Raw genomic sequence first — 16,392 nt, 5'->3', positions numbered from 1 at the left:
GCCACCTAGGCCATGGCCTAGGGCACCACAGGAGCAAGGGCACCAAACCAGCAGACTAAACTTTTGCAGCATTTGCAATCTTGCAAATGCTGCAATGCAGGGAGATCAGGCGAGCGCCTGACCACGGTACTCTGCTGCCAGCGGCCTGTGCAGCAGCCACCTTTCTCTCTGTGCATCTTTGCATTGTGACGGGCAGCTATGGGCTTGGGCAGCATTGGAGACAGAGGGGAAGAGGAAGCTTTGGCACTGAAGATGAGATGAGAATTGAGTGGCTGCTGTGGTGTAAAGACGAGCTGAATACCTATACTGAAAGGTAGGGGGTGGAAAAAGGAGGGTGAGTCAACTGGCTACTCATACTGGAGAGAAGGGGGGGAAGGGTCATCTGGCTACCTATACTGAAGGGGGGCGGCAGGTGACAATGGCCTTGGGTGGTAAAGAGTACAAATCCGGCCCTGCTCTGCGCGACTCTACATGGGGGGGGGGGGGGAGATACGGCACTGGGCACTACACATGCGGGTGGGGAGGGGAACGACTAGCTGCTACAGGCGGTGCAGAGGGCCTACTATGCACATAGGGGCTACGGGGTGCAGTTTTGCTTGTGGGCCTAGGTGGTTGTTACTCACCTGGCAATTCACACAAACTGGACCTGCATGTTTGTTTGTTTTTTTACAACAGATGGCATGCATCCATTACTGAGCACAGCAAGTATAGCAGAAAGACTGCATTTGAAAACAAAAAGTAGATGAGCGTGTGACAAATAGAGATGTCGCGAACCTCCGATTTGTGGAAGGCCTGGGTTCTATTCCCAGCCAATGTGAGTTGGCTTTTGACATGCTACAAATCCTTAAGCAAGCTAATGTTTCTCTTGGATTAATCATAATAGTATATGCTAGGCTGGCTTCAGCATGTAGTGTTGGTGGTATAGTGGTTAAGTGAGTTACCTACCACACACTCAGACCTGGGTTCTATTCCCAGCCAATGTGAGTTGGCTTTTGACATGCTACAAATCCTTAAGCAAGCTAATTTTTCTCTTGGATTGATCATAATGGTACATGCTAGGCTGGCTTCAGCATGTAGGTTGGTTGGTGGTATAGTGGTTAAGTAAGTTGCCTACCACACACTCAGACCTGGGTTCAATTCCCAGCCACGGTATGTAAGCTGGCTTTTGAAATACTACAATTACCTGGAAGACCAGACCCTCCTCCCTCTGGGAGGAGAGAGGGGGGGGGAGAGGGTAATATAAGGAATAACAATCAGCTAGGAACAAGGCTACAAGAGCCTAACTAAACTCTCCCTAGCAGAGTCTGTCAGCAGCTGTCCCTTAACTAATTACTGTAGGCAGACGAGTGAGTAAAACGACAGGAGAACCTTGCCTTTTATAAGGGGGGGTGGGGCTCCAAGAGTGAGTGTATTCTGATTGGTGACAATGTGTCTGCTGACTGTGATGTAGAGGGTCAAAGTTCTACTGAATGGAGCATTATGGGGCGAATCGAACTTCAGCAAAAGTTCGCCTTTGCCGGCGAACTCGAACCACTTAAAGTTCGCCTGGAACCGTTTGCGGGCGAACCGTCCGGGCCATCTCTAGTGACAAAAACATTCAACCCTTTGACATACAGGGGTTTGATAAGATAATGGAAACACCTAACATTTTGGCATCATAATCTTTGAACATGTTTTAAGCAATCAAAACTTGACATATGTTAATTGTTTTTGTTTATTATTTTTGTTATTTGATATGTTTAAATAAAATAATAGTTTTTTTACAGATATTTAAACCAAAGTTGTTTATAATTTAAAAAATGGCAGATCTCTCAGTCTTTCAAAGAAGCAAAATTGTTGGTGCTCGTATGGCAGGCGCTACTGTAACAGAAACTGCCCGAATGCTTGTCATTTCAAGAGGTAATGTCTCAAACGTAATGACTGCCTTTGAAAGAGAAGGAAAAACGTCCTCAGCAAAGCACAGTTGTGGCCGAAAGTTGAAGTTGTCTGAGAGAGACCGTCGGACTCTAAATCCGACGGCTTGCAAGACCACGGCTCCTAAAATCACTGCAGAGCTGAATGAACACCTACAGGACCCAGTTTCCACAAAAACTGTTCGTTGGGAGCTGAACAAATCTGGATTCCACGGAAGAACTGCAATTACAAAATATCTGCTCTCAAAGACAAATGTTTCAAAGCGTTTAGAGTGGTGTAGAAACCACCAGAATTGGTCCCTCGAGCTGTGGAAAAATCTGGTTTTCTCTGAGGAATCATCTTTTACAATATTTCTGACCTCCGGCCGAATGTACGGTTGGAGACAGTTGAAAGAAGCATTTCATCCAGACTGCCTTCTCCCAACCGTAAAACATGGCGCGGGTTCTGTGATGATCTGGGGTGCTATTTCTTGGAAATCCGCCGGGCCAGTGATTTCTCTTCATGGAAGAATTAACAGCCGAGACTATTTAGTAATTTTGGGCGACCAAGTTCATCCTATGGTTCAAGAACTGTTTCCGGAGAGGAATGCCATCTTTCAAGATGATAATGCCCCAATCCATACAGCTAGAATTGTTAAAGAATGGCACGAGGAACATTCTAATGAAGTTGAGCATCTCATCTGGCCACCACAATCCCCAGACCTCAACATTATTGAGCATTTATGGTCGTTATTAGAGATTCAAATAAGAAGTTGATTTCTGCCGCCATCGTCTCTAAAAGAACTGGAGGGTATTTTAACTGAAGAATGGGTTACAATTCCTTTGGAAACAATTCACAATTTGTATGAATCAATACCTCTGAGAATTTAAGCTGTAATTGCCACAAAAGGTGGACCTACACCATGTTAAAATATATTTTGTTGATTTTCAAGATGTTTCCATTATTTTGTCCAACCCCTGTACATTGAATTACATGGACAGTAAGTTGCAATGCATTTCTGATTTGCAGAAAAACATGACGTGCACAAAGTATGAAAGATCCCTGTCAGTAACTTAGTGCTTCACCTTGTCCTTCAGTCAAATCCTGCTGTCACATACAATGTACAGAAGGCTTGCCAATATCAGATCCAAATAGAGCCTAACACATCCAAGGAGTATTAACCTGCACATCATCCAATGTTGTATATGCAATTAAGTGCACAAAATACCATGTCAAGATTCTTTCTACCGGGGGACCTAGTCAAACAATACTGAATATATACCTCTGCATGGTGGAACACAAAATGGAGAACACTGATAGGATTGCATTTTACACACCTGCCCGCAGTGTAAGGGACCGGGAAATTATCATTCTAAGGGTAAATTTCAAATCTGGGAAAAAATGGTGGACATTTGAAGACAAGTTTATGAAAAGTTTTCAGACCCTAGGGAAAGGTCTAAATATAAATCCTGGATTCATGGTTAAACATGAACCTTAGCTCCATTTAACCCATCCACACTTCTTTAATTTACTTTATTCGGGGAGACTTGGAAATAACACAGACTTGCTGGCTGACTTCTTCAGACATGCCACTCTTTTATCACCTGTCTTACCTGCTAAGGTCAAAAACATTATACAATGGGAAGAGCTAGAAGAAAATAAATAATCTATAACCCTGCTTGGAGGGGAGCCGTATCCCATTACACCATAAACCTGATAAAAATAACTACGGAACCTGTCTACGTACAGCTATCAAAAAGTTTATTAAAGAGAACCACATATGCAATCACATAAACCAACTCTTATCCCCCCTTAAAATACATGGCCGTGTAAACTAGCCTTGTCAGCTGACACCACACGCAGCCTCACACACTCAGGCACACTAAGTTGATGTTCAGGGCCCTGAACATCCACTTCAGTCTACCTATGATCTGTGATAGGGAGCACGTACATTTCTTCATACAGCTTGTATTGGAAAAAACGCAGGTAAATATCATTTTTTACCATCAGATAGCTGATCTAACGTTGAGAAGTCAGGTGCTGTTGATGGGTTGTTCCTCTTCTCAGATGGACTAACTAACTAAAATCACCTTACTCTTCCCTTCTTATAGTTTGTGCTTGGAGTTGAGCTTTAAAGGGAAGGTCCAAGGAGTATCAAAATAAATAATCCACTTACCTGAGGCTTCCTCCAACCCCTGGCAGCTGTCCTGTGCCCTTGTTGCAGCTCCGGTGGCTCCCGGTCCCCTCTGGTGGAGAAGCCGAGGTCTGTTTCTCCTGCGCTCCAGCAGCTGAGACATACTGACGTCCTCCGGACTGTAATGCGCAGGCGCAGAGCTACTGCGCAGTATAGTCCGGATAAGGTCAGCGCGACTACGTGAGACGTGCGCTGGAACCCATGTAGGCCTCTGGTACTGGAGTAGACTCCGGGCCACCGCCAAAGGAGCGGAGTGGTGGCGAGGGCACAGGACAGCTGCCAGGGGCTGGAAGAAGCCCCAGGTATGTGGATTTTTTTATTTCAATTCTCCTCTGATGTATCCTTTAACTACTTACCTTTATTCTATGTAAGCTTTACTGTACAAACCCTCTAGGTCTTGATGATAAAATAACCTCCATTATCATTAAATTTTATTTCAGTTTGGCATTTGCAGAAATATAATTTTACTGCGTTAATACTTCATCCTACTACCAATTACTGAATCTGAGAGAGCCTAAGTCCTATGGGAGAAAAGCGCTATAGAAATGTTATTGTTAGTTACCTGTGGTAGTACCTTTAAATTATATCTTATGCCACTTCTCTCCTCTAGTTTGCAAAGTACCCGCTTGACAGACGATTCCTGTGTACATTTGGCATTGGGAATAAGGAACAACCAGTCCTTGAAGATGCTTGATATATCTTTCAATGATCTGATTGGTCCTCACTTTGGTAACTTGATGGAAGCTCTGGCCAGTCCAACATGTACAATAGAGAATTTAAGGTTAGTTTATCATTGTTATTCAAAATTGGGATTCTCCTTTTAAGGATGTACTTTTAGTTATATGGATTGTACTTCTTGACTATTTTTGTACAGCTGCGATGATAAATCAGCAACCGGTGCATACTAATTTTAGCTGTCTTAATTTCCATATACTGTATAATCTATGGACCACAGTGTGGAGGAGTTAGGACTGTAGCAGTCAGATCTTGATAAGATGACAACATATCATCCAGCCAAAAATATATAGGTTAGCATAATATACTGTATATAGTTATTATAGTTCAAATTATCTTACATGCACTCATTTATTCTACCCGCATTTATGCTACACAAGCGATATGATATATTAGAATAAGGTTTGGTCTACACTATGCCAGATGCTCGTCACAGTGTCTGTTGCATGCGGTCACGTCATTTGCTCTACACACTGTTGTGAATCCTCTCTGTGATTCTGCCACTGGGGACAAGCACAGAAACACTGACTGGAGCCCCAGCAAAAGTAAACATCAGGGCTCCACATAGGAATCAGAATCCTCCCTCCCTAGGGAGGATTTTCACTGAGAGTTCTGCAACCATCTGACTAAGACGTTATTCTTTCTCTGAAGTTTTAGATATCCTTGGTGTACAGGTTATGTTACCAGGACTATTTCATTAGATAATAATTTGCATGCACTTTATACTCCTAATACTGTATTTGGTACCCTTTATAGGATGAGTAAAAAAAAAATACACCCACGGGGTAAATCACTCTTTTAACACTCGTCCCAAAGTTTTTAGTACATAACTCTGAGAATAAAGGTCTAGTATTATACTTTAAAATGAGGAAAGCAGACACTTAACATCCACTGTTTAGTAATACTGATACTGATCTTGAAGCAAAAGGAATGCATTCAGGGCACTAAAGCATGAGGGTACTATATCTGCATTAAAAGGACCCCAAAGTTTTAAACCTAATGGATGCTGCCATATTTATTTCCTTTTAAACAATGCCAGTTGCCTGGCTGTCCTGATCTTTCTGGTCAGTTGGGTTGGAATCACACACCTGAAACAAGCATGCAGTTAATCTTGCATGCTTGTTCAGGGTCTATGGTTTAAAGTAATAGAGACAGATGATCAGCTGGACAGCCAGGCAATGTGCATTATTTAAAAAGAAATAAGCATGTCAGCCGCCATTTTGCTCTCATCCTAGGTTCTCTTTAATGAATTAAATACAAGGAATGTACTGTATTTTTTGGACTATAGGACTCAATTTTTCTCCCCCAAAAGCGGGGGGAAAAAGTCACTGCGTCTTAAATGCAGGGAGTTCCTGACTTGTGAACGCCAGCCAATACCAACCTCCAACCTGCCACAATGGGGACTCCCTGTACTGTGCCCATGCAGAGGAGGACACAGGGGGACACAAAGGGGCATGGGGAGGACAAGGGGGACACAAATGGGCATGGAGAACACAAGGAGGAAACAGGCAGACACATGGAGACAGAGGAGGACACAGGGAGGCACAAGAGGTTCAAGGGGGCATAATCCAAAAGGTGCCCCTTCACCATGGATGCACCAGATTTAGTATATATATTTTTCCCCTGGTTTTTGTCCACTAAACCAGGATGCATCTTATGGTCAGGAGCATCTTATAGTCCGAAAAATATGGTAATAAAAACTGTAAAATGTAAACAGACTAGCAAAGCGGGAAACAGAAACACAAGACCTGATTGGATTAGTGTTAAACACAATTAAGGCTTATCCTCTAAAGGAGGATATATTTATTATATCCTCCTGTAGAGGGTCAAAGTTGGAAAGTGAAAAGACAAGTCTTTGGTGACATAATGACAAGTTCAAAGGAATTTAACAAACACAAATTCAGAGACAAATTCGGTGCTCAAATCTCGGCTCTTAACACAGTGAGGCACTTGATTTGGCATGAAGAATTGGGCAGGAACCCATGAGACATGTTGCCGGTGCCATTAAAATTCATTTTTGTATGAATTTGTCTTCATTGAGGTAAGCCGCCTCAAACTTTATTTATTTTATTGTTTTTAATAATAATTTAATAATAATTTTATTTTCTGAGTGCCCCCTCGACTCAGGGTAGGGGATACCCTTGGACCCCGTTTACAGGCCCCTAGGGCCTTTTTCTTGAAAAGTGTGACCATCTCTGGCTACCCTGGACCCCCGAGTGGTTTATTGATCTCAACCTGCCTGGGGTGGTTGTTTGCCCTTGGCAACCTCCCTTTGTGAGTACCACCTGTTTGTATTGTTTTGCTTCTCCTATCATTTGTACAACACCATTTGGGTTCCCGGTGTCTCTGTGTTTTTCATTCCAGGGTGACTGTTCAGGAAACAGTAAATTCGGGCGCCTGAGGCTAGTGGACAAATCGGGCGCCGCCATTCACTCCTATAATAAATATCGTTTAATGGGCGCCCGATAGGAAAAAAGGGCGCCGGAGAAAACTAACGTTTTAAAAGCGGCGCCCGGAGACTTAATGTTTTATTACTGTTTCTCATGATTACACATTATTTAATGATTTATACATTTTTAAATATTATTTTTAAACGAAAAACAGTACAATATTTTTTTCCAAACATTATTTTTAAACGAAAAACAGTACTTTTTTTTTTTTTCCATTATTTTTAAACGAAAAAACCAACAGGGGGGTCTTAGGTTTAGGCACCAACAGGGGGGTCTTAGGTTTAGGCACCAACAGGGGGGTCTTAGGTTTAGGCACCAACAGGGGGTCTTAGGTTTAGGCACCAAAAGGGGGGTCTTAGGTTTAGGCACCAACAGGGGGGTATTAGGTTTAGGCACCAACAGGGGGTCTTAGGTTTAGGCACCAACAGGGGGGTCTTAGGTTTAGGCACCAACAGGGGGGTCTTAGGTTTAGGCACTAACAGGGGGGTCTTAGGTTTAGGCACCAACAGGGGGGTCTTAGGTTTAGGCACTAATAGGGGGGTCTAGGGGTTAGGGGTAGGTACAGGGAGGGTTACTTAGGCACCAACAGGGGGGGTCTTAGGTGTAGGCATCAACAGGGGGGTCTAGGGGTTAGGGGTAGGTACAGGGAGGGTTACTTAGTAATTTTTTTTTTAAACGTTATTATACGTTTCACTATTTAAACGAAAGATTAACGTTTTTACAATTGCCGATTTAATGCACATTATTTAATGATTTATAACTTTAAAAAACATTAATTTTAAACGAAATACAGTACAATACATTTTTAAACGTTATCCATGCTTATCGTTAAAAACCCGGCGCCCTTTTTTCCCAGCGCCCCTTTTTAACGTACGCGACTGTTCAACCTCTACTTTGTCTACCTAGAGACAAAGAAGGCTGAGAAGATAAAACTTTTAAAAGATTGCGGAACTCAGTTGTGAAAACTGAGCTAAAGCTAAGATTTTAAAAACATTCACTGTCTTTGCCAATGAGAAGGCCTAGTCTCCTACTGCAGCTGTGGGTTGTTCCTAGTCTGCCATATTCAACACTGGTGGAACACAAGGCAATGGAGGTTGGCACTGCAATCAATCCGGTTCATTAAATACATGTAAGGCATACAGCCATATCTTAAAGTGTCGACCACCATTGCCTTGTCTTCCACTACTGTACATCATCTTGTGATCTGAGCATGCTATCTTGGTTTTGTGACTGATCAGCCAGCTACGTATGGTAGAACTGCAACCTTCTTCTACGGTATTACACAGCAGTGCCAATGCATGTTTTCCCTCTCCCAATCCATATTCAGCATTGGACAGTTTTTAGTTAGCCATTAAGGCTATGTTCGGATAAGACAGACAGTGGATGGATGCTACTTCCATTGGATTTGTGGATTTTGCGAGTGGCTGGAAGTGGCAGTGACAAAGAGTTTGCAGAGAACCATACCAAATCAGCAGTGAATCATGCTTGAGTTGGGCAGTTGAATCATGTCATTCAGACACTCAATAATCATTCAGAAGGGCAAAATATATATTTTTTTTTTCAGAAAACCTATTTCCAACACTTATAACGTAATGAAGAACAGAGGCGCCAACAGGAAAAAAATAAATTCTTAAAACTTTTAAAATTGCTTAGAAGGCAGTGGTGGACTTACCCCCCGCAAGCAGACACAAAAACTGTGTATTCAAAACAATCAAATTTATTGGTACACGTAGAGATGAGCGTAATGACTTAATTACGATTTCGGGAAATTTCGCGTAATTAGTGTAATTACGATTATGGCCGTAAGTACATAATCGTAATGAAGAAGGATTTTGCGAAATTCCGCGTAAGCGTAATTTTTGCGTAATTTTCGCATTACAGTGGGTATCGCGAAATTACGTTTGCCTTGCATGCAACCGTTTGTAAGCGTAGTTACATAACGTATTTTCGTGATAGTTCATATTACTGTAAGCGTTAATTTTCGCTTCGTTTTCGCGTTACAGAATGCTATTTTGCATATAAAATTCGCCATGTAGTGATATTTCGCATCAAAATTCGCCATGCAGACGAAAATGCCTTTGGCGAAAATTCGCGAGCAACCCTGCTAACAAGTAATTACGAAATTCGCGAAATTACGAAGAAATGTGAAATTACGTTATGGTTTAATGCGAAATTACGTTATGGTTTAACGCGAAATTACGTTATGAACGAAACGCGAAATTACGCGTTGAAAATTACACTTACGGTATTTTCAATTACGATTTTAATGGCATTTATGCTACCATAATTTCGCATCATAATAGCAAATTTCGCATGCGTAATTATAGTAACGCGAAATTTCGAAAATTTCGGCTCAACACTAGGTACACGCCAGGGGTTTTTGCAATGCGTTTCGCAGGTACGGTATTCCCGCTTCCTCAGGCAATGAAAAGTAGGAGTACACACAGTACAGTCTCAAGGTCACGATAAGTGCCTAGAGTTTTTGTGTCTGCTTGCAGGGGGTAAGTCCACCACTGCCTCCTAAGCAATTTTAAAAGTTGTAAGAATTGATTTTATCCTGTTGGCGCCTCTGTTCTTCATTACGTTATAATTGATATCCACCCCTGGTGGAGGGGGATACCCCTTTCTTTCTCCTGTCTACAGAGAGCGACTTCTTAATCCTGAGTGAGGACAGGCTAATCTCCTCACCTGCCTGTACAGTGGTTACGGAGGTAACCCTGGTTTGTGAGTATATATTATACTCGTTTCATTTACCCAATTGTCAACACTTACTACACTATATTGGGCTCTCGGTTCTCTTTTTACATATTTCCAACACTTGGAAACTTTTAAGTTCACTCTTAAAACACACTTCTTTAAAGAGAACCTGTACTGAGTAAAAATATTTAAAATAAACACATGAGGTAACCTCAAATGAACATTACATAGTTACCTTGCCAGCAGTTCCTCTCAGAAGCTCACCATTTTCTTCTGACAATAATCCCTTCCAGTTCTGACAATATTTTGCCAGAACTGAAGTATATCAGTTGCTGTAAGTTACATATCAGTTGCTGTCAGTTATAGCTGAGAGGAGAACTGATGTGTCCATGTTTCCCTATGGCTCAAGTGAGCGATGTTACAGTTTAAAGGAATACTATTGAAATATACATAGTTTTGTGGCAACATTGCAATGGGTGTAAAAGTAATATAAATGAAAGACTCTGTATATATTTTTGTCATGTAGTGTTTTTTTTCCCCTAGGAACCTGTTTAATAGCTGTCCATAGACAGCAGTGGACAGAGGAATAGTCCACTTTTGTAGGTGACCTCGCTGACAATAAAAATGTACTGAAGCCTCTCCTGCCCCCACGAGCTGTAACTCCGTGCAGCCTCAGTGATTGATAATGCCTGTAATTGCTGATGCTATGTAGATAAGAGGAGCTGAGAGCGTCTCACCCTTTCTCTCAGTCCTGTCCTGTATATCTGCTAGTACTATGCCCGTCAATAGGATGTAACAGGAGCCGAGAGCTTCTCTCCCCTTCTCTCGCTCCTGTCATGTATTTCTCAGACCACACTGTGTCTGCCCCGTCACTGGAGGTTTGCTGTTGCTATGCAACTACAAACAACTAGGCAAAGGAGAGCATTAACATTCCGGTCTGCAAAGTAATTTTAATATACAGTATGTTAGTGTAGACAGTGCGGACTCCTTTGCTTGTAGTTGTTTGTGCCTAGCAAGCAAAACTCTCCAATGATTCAGCAGATACAGCGTGTGCAATAAAACACAGTGATAGATTGCAGCTCTGAAGCGAGAGAAGAGAGAGACGCTCTCCCTTCTCTTATCCTGTTGACGGGCATCACAGCAATTAGTGCAGCGGCCATGTGAGTTAAAACTCACGTTGGGGAGGGGAGAGGGCGGCATAATAGGAGAGAAGTTCCCTCATACATCTCTGTGTGTTCGGGTGAAGGGACTAGGGAGGCCAGGACCATGACGCCCCATGATTGAATCAAAGGCCTCCCCCACAAAGATGGACTATTCCACTGTTCCGACGCCGTCAGTGTTCTCAGGGGACACTGACTTAAAGGTACCAAGTATATAAAATGCACTACAGGACAAAAATATATACAGAGTCCTTCATTTAAATTACTTTTACACCCATTGCAATGTTGACACAAAACTATGCATATTTCAATAGTATTCCTTTAACTGTGTGCTGACCAGACAGCTGTTATGGGTAATGGCCATTTTCAAAATGGAGGACGGAAACTTCCCTTGATCACAGAGAACAAACAGGACGCGGGACAGGAGAAAGACACTGAGGAGTAGACTACATGGAAGGTAAGTATGACTTGCGTATGCTTATTTTGACTTTTAATTTTCAGTTCAGGTTTTCTTTAAGCAAATATATAATTTGACCTATTTGCTGTTCAGACTCTGCTACTATTTATGCATTTCCTTACCTAGTGTTTCTATTTACCACTTTATTTCACAATTTCTCTTCCAGTCTTCAGGGTATCTTGCTGAGTGATGAACATCTCCCATCACTGATGCCACTATCTAAAAAGACGAACCTCATTAGCCTGGAACTGAGTCATAATAGTGTAACAAGTGCTGGTGTCGGATGTCTGACAGATTTCATACTACAGTTCTCCAGCCTCAAACATATCAGGTATGTAGAACAAAGACCAAACAATACTATTTGTATTTATATGTTTCTGTGTTTCTGCCGTGACAAAGGGGACTTTATATTGTAATGTACCCAGTAATGATTTCTGAGCAGTGTATCAGTTCTGGACACATTAGAAGAAGTTTCTGCACAGTCAGAGAATGTTTATATTCCTCTCTGCTACAATTAAGTAAACACAAGATAAAGTTATCATCAGTTTGCATGTGGATCTCCCTGCAGGGAGCTTTCTATTGAAAAGTAAGGCCTGAGTTTTAACCCTTTGAATGCTGTTCTGCTTACAAAAATTGTGGTAGTATATTATATGCTGTAAATAATCTTGTAGAGCAAGTAAGAAATACTGGGTTTTATACCACTTTAAGTGTCCTTCTGAAGTTCTTTGATGCTTGCTGTGTGACATTTGAATTTCTTAGAACTGTAAAATTATTGTATCTTCTCACTTTTTATTGCTTCTAGCTTGTTTGAATATCGAATGCTGAGTTATGAAGACAAAAGAGCGTTGGCACAGTTGTCAAAGCAGAGACCGGGCCTGAACGTTTCGATTGCCTGACCAAAAGAGACTAGAGATAGTCTGTGGTGAAGACACTCAAATAGTTCAGTACACTGCAATCAGTTTTTAAAAACCTAGGGTCTTAACGCATGGTATGCTCAACCATAGAGTCAGACTGTCCAGCTCTAGTCCTGAAGGACCGAGGTTTTTACAATTTTTTGACACAGCTCAAAGTAACTGATGGGACTGAAGCAGGAAAGGTATGGTTCATCAAGTAGAAACCATTTCTCAATGTCTTTGTCCATTCAAAACACTGGCATTGATAAAGCCCTCTAAGACTGGAGTTGGAAAGACCTGCTCAATGGGATTATGTGGGTTAGGCTCAGTAGGTACTTGATCTTGTCTTAAAAGGGATCCGAGATGAAAAACTATATCGAATAAGTTGTCTATAGATCTTATTTAAAGTTTAGATGGTTTATACAGCAAATCTAGCTGCAAACCGCTTTAACAGTTAATGGTGGGTGCCTAGCACCCACCACTACTGCGCCGCTTCCTGAAGCCTTGGTATGTCACACAACCTTGTTTTGCACTGGACATAGTTATGTTATATTTTGGATTGTGTTTATTACACTTTGGATGTTTAGTGTTTACCACACTCTGGAATAAAGGCAGATCACAACAGTGCCGATTATTCTCCTCCTTTCTCCCATTACACGCTATAATGTAAAAGGCAGCATGCCAGCAGCCTGGGTCAGACCTACGATCAGCCGGTGACCAGTTAGAATTGGGCGCTAGGACTTCTCGGACACTGCACTGATATGGGGAAGTGACATCATTTCCGCATATGCAGCGCGGTGTCCACGGGTGTTCTAATCAGCCCGCTTCTCACTGGTCGCCGGCTGATTGGAGGTCTGACGCTGGCATGCTGCCTTTTACATGATAGGCAGCGGGGACGGTCGGGGGGAGGGGGCGACTGACGGTGAGTGGGTTTCACTGCCATTACAGAAAACTGGGGGGGGGGGGCACCTGTCACTAAATATGGGGGCACCTGTCATTACTTAAACTGGGGGACACCTGTCACTACCTAAACTGGGGGGCACTTGTCACCACCTAAACTAGGGTGATCCCTGTCACTAAACATGGGGAGGTCTCTGTCACTACCTAAATTTGGGGGCACCTGACAGCACCTGAACTAGGGGGGTCCCTGTCACTAAATATGGGGGTCCCTGTCACTACCTAAAATTGGGGGTACCTGTTGCCACCTAAACTATGGGGGGGTCCCTGTCACTACCTAAAACTGGGGCACCTGTAATCACCTAAGCTAGGGGGGTCCCTATCATTAAACATGGGGGGTCCCTGTCACTTCCTAAACTGGGGGGCCCCTGTGTCGGAGGCTCTCACAATCTAATCGCTACCATAGTCCTAGTCTAATGTCCCACCATTTCTAAATTCATGTAAATTTGGCACCACCTGTGACCACACCCACATCCTGGTCCATGGCCATGCCCACTTTTCGGCACGTGGCTTGCCTTCCCCAAGAAAATTTTCTGTGGACGCCCATGCAGAGGGTCATAGTAGAATATCAGTAAAGTAGCCGATAATCTACACTAGTGGATTCTATAATGAAAAAAATCTGGTCTTCTACTGCTGCCATTTGATGTCCATTTTTCCACACCTTTGTTAGAAGTGTGGTTGAATCTGATGCCATAATCTAAAGCTCTGTACACAGGCTAGATGACACTTGTCTGAGTTGGACAATAACGACCGCTTGTGCGGGGAATCCAGCGTATGTACAGCAGCCCCAGGCCATTATCGACCACTTGTCCAGCTATCAGACCTGGTTGATCACTTAGGTTGATTGGCTGAGAGGGTTGTTCTCCCCAGCCCTGTTTTTAGAGGTGAGTAGAGCGGGTGACCAACCAAGTTGTAGAAGTGTGGGGGGGGGGGTGCACAGAGCAGTTACAAATCACCTTCCGGATCCACACGCTTCCTCTATCTTCTTCCTTTTAGATGTCCATCGCGTTGGTAACTGTGCCCCCTGAGATGGCATGCAGTTACTTTGCAGGGGGCGCTGTTACCAACGCAACGGATGCCTTGGAGGAAAATGATAGATGCAGCGCGTGGATCCCAGAAGGTGATTTGAAACTGCTTTGTGCCCAAGCTCACCTGTAAGCCCCAGGGGGTGTAGTACCTAGCTATACTAGGGTACCCACGCCAGGCTAGCTATACTGGGGCACCTATAACAATTTCGCCTAGAAACTGCCCTAGTTATCCCAACTATCCAGCCCCCCTCCTCATATGAACAACACAAACCAGGTTCCTAACCTTTATTCTACTGCCACATCTGTTAGCCTCCACCTTGCAATTCAAATAGCACCAGCGTGTCAAGCAGTGAAGTTACCAGGTAGCAGAGGACAACAACATGTTGCATCTGAGTACGGCTGTAGCCACGCTCAGATGTGAGAATTTATTGGGGGGATGATGTCTGTCTAGCTCCAGTACAAAGCGCCCGGGCTATGCAGGAGAATCCACTGTCTGCCAGAGGCTTTACAGTTGCAGTGACGCATCCTTTGCATTAACATTCATTAGCACAACACACATAATGTGGCTTTTCCACCTACATTGTGACCTTTTTCTGAATGTACACAATGGTTCAGGTGACATGCCGGCTGACGTACATGGTGGATGCTAAAAGCTGCCAGGAGCCTGTGAGAAGATACAGAAAGGCTTCTATATGGTCACTCTTAGGGCACGTTTCACAATGATTTTCATCGGAGTGTACAATTATGTTTCCTGACGTGAAAAGGTTGCAGTAAAATTTTTCCAATGTGAAATTGCGTTACAAATTGCATAGCAATCACCATGCGCGCACATTCACTTGACATAAACACAGCAAACCTGCAGCAGACACAGCAATTGCAAACTGATAAAAAAAACGCTACGCACCACTGATGAAAGTGCCTTGTGATTACCATTATTTGGCCTGGGTACTTGCAATTGGGTAATGCATGTGCTGCAATAACCGGATCAAAAAGCATGTAGTGTGGCAGTGCCCTTATTCCTTTCCAGAAGGTAGAAATGCACCTGCATAGAACTTGCATTCCACAGGGGCCTTGTTCACAGTGGTGTGTTGTGGTGCTGCATTACTGCCGCTCTGTAACGCAGTTTGACTCTCTTCAATGCACCACCTGTTGTGACATTCTACTTTTATTGCAGTATATCGATGGGCAGCATGGTAATTTATGCAGTGTGTTATAAGCAAACGCGTACATTAACAGTAGCGGTGAAGCATCATTTTTATATGACTGTGCTTCACTGTACTCAATGTAACGCACAGGTAACGTGAAACACCACTATCCTCACCCGTTGTGTTCCAACGCAACAGCCACTGTGAACGTGGCCTTACTGCCATGACCATGTCTCAGTTGAGAACCAGTTTCACTCTGATATAAACATTCAGGTTTTTTTAGGACAGTTATACTCGCAGTGTTTAAATTTATAAACAGAAAAGCAGCTTCTGAGGGTTTCTATTAAATGTATTCAGAATACTAAGACAATCTATCATACATAGAGTTATATAATTTATTATTTATTGTATTTATAAAGCACCAACGTATTACGCAGCACGGCACAATAGATACATTTGTTAACATACAAGGAAGGACATACAAGGAGCCCACAACAAAACAAGATCATGCAAGTGGTTTGATAACAGTAGTTCAGTGTCTTTGGTCAAAAAAAGAGACTGTTCTAGTCCACAAGAGGGGTGACGGTCATCAAGATTGCGTAATCAAGCTGGAAACACTAGGGAAGAGGGCCCTGCTAGAGGTTTACGTTGTAAAGGGTGGGGGAAGAGACAGTAGGTGCATCTGCTGAGAGGGTGCCCAGCAGAACGTATTATACTGTAGTGCTGATGTAGGTATGCAATCCATTGCAGATTGCAAAGTGTGAAATATGTTTGTTTATAAAG

The 16,392-nt window shown here is 42.9% G+C and overlaps 1 protein-coding gene across 1 annotated transcript in view; it reads left to right on the top strand.

Annotated features, from left to right (window-relative positions):
• LOC137532688 (NACHT, LRR and PYD domains-containing protein 6-like) overlaps positions 1-13,103 on the top strand; it is a 138,507-nt gene extending 125,404 nt beyond the window's left edge. Inside the window, exons 9-11 of the mRNA XM_068253504.1 lie at positions 4,698-4,868; positions 11,753-11,917; positions 12,389-13,103. Coding sequence (XP_068109605.1) covers positions 4,698-4,868; positions 11,753-11,917; positions 12,389-12,482 — 430 coding nt within the window. The 3' untranslated portion in view covers positions 12,483-13,103. The remainder of the gene's footprint in view (positions 1-4,697; positions 4,869-11,752; positions 11,918-12,388) is intronic.
• Positions 13,104-16,392: the final 3,289 nt, after the last annotated feature.

The sequence above is a fragment of the Hyperolius riggenbachi genome, chromosome 9, assembly GCF_040937935.1.
Source record: "Hyperolius riggenbachi isolate aHypRig1 chromosome 9, aHypRig1.pri, whole genome shotgun sequence".
Lineage (NCBI taxonomy): Eukaryota > Metazoa > Chordata > Amphibia > Anura > Hyperoliidae > Hyperolius > Hyperolius riggenbachi.
The sequence above is the reverse complement of the archived record's forward strand: the minus strand, read 5'-3'. Positions and strand labels throughout refer to the sequence as shown.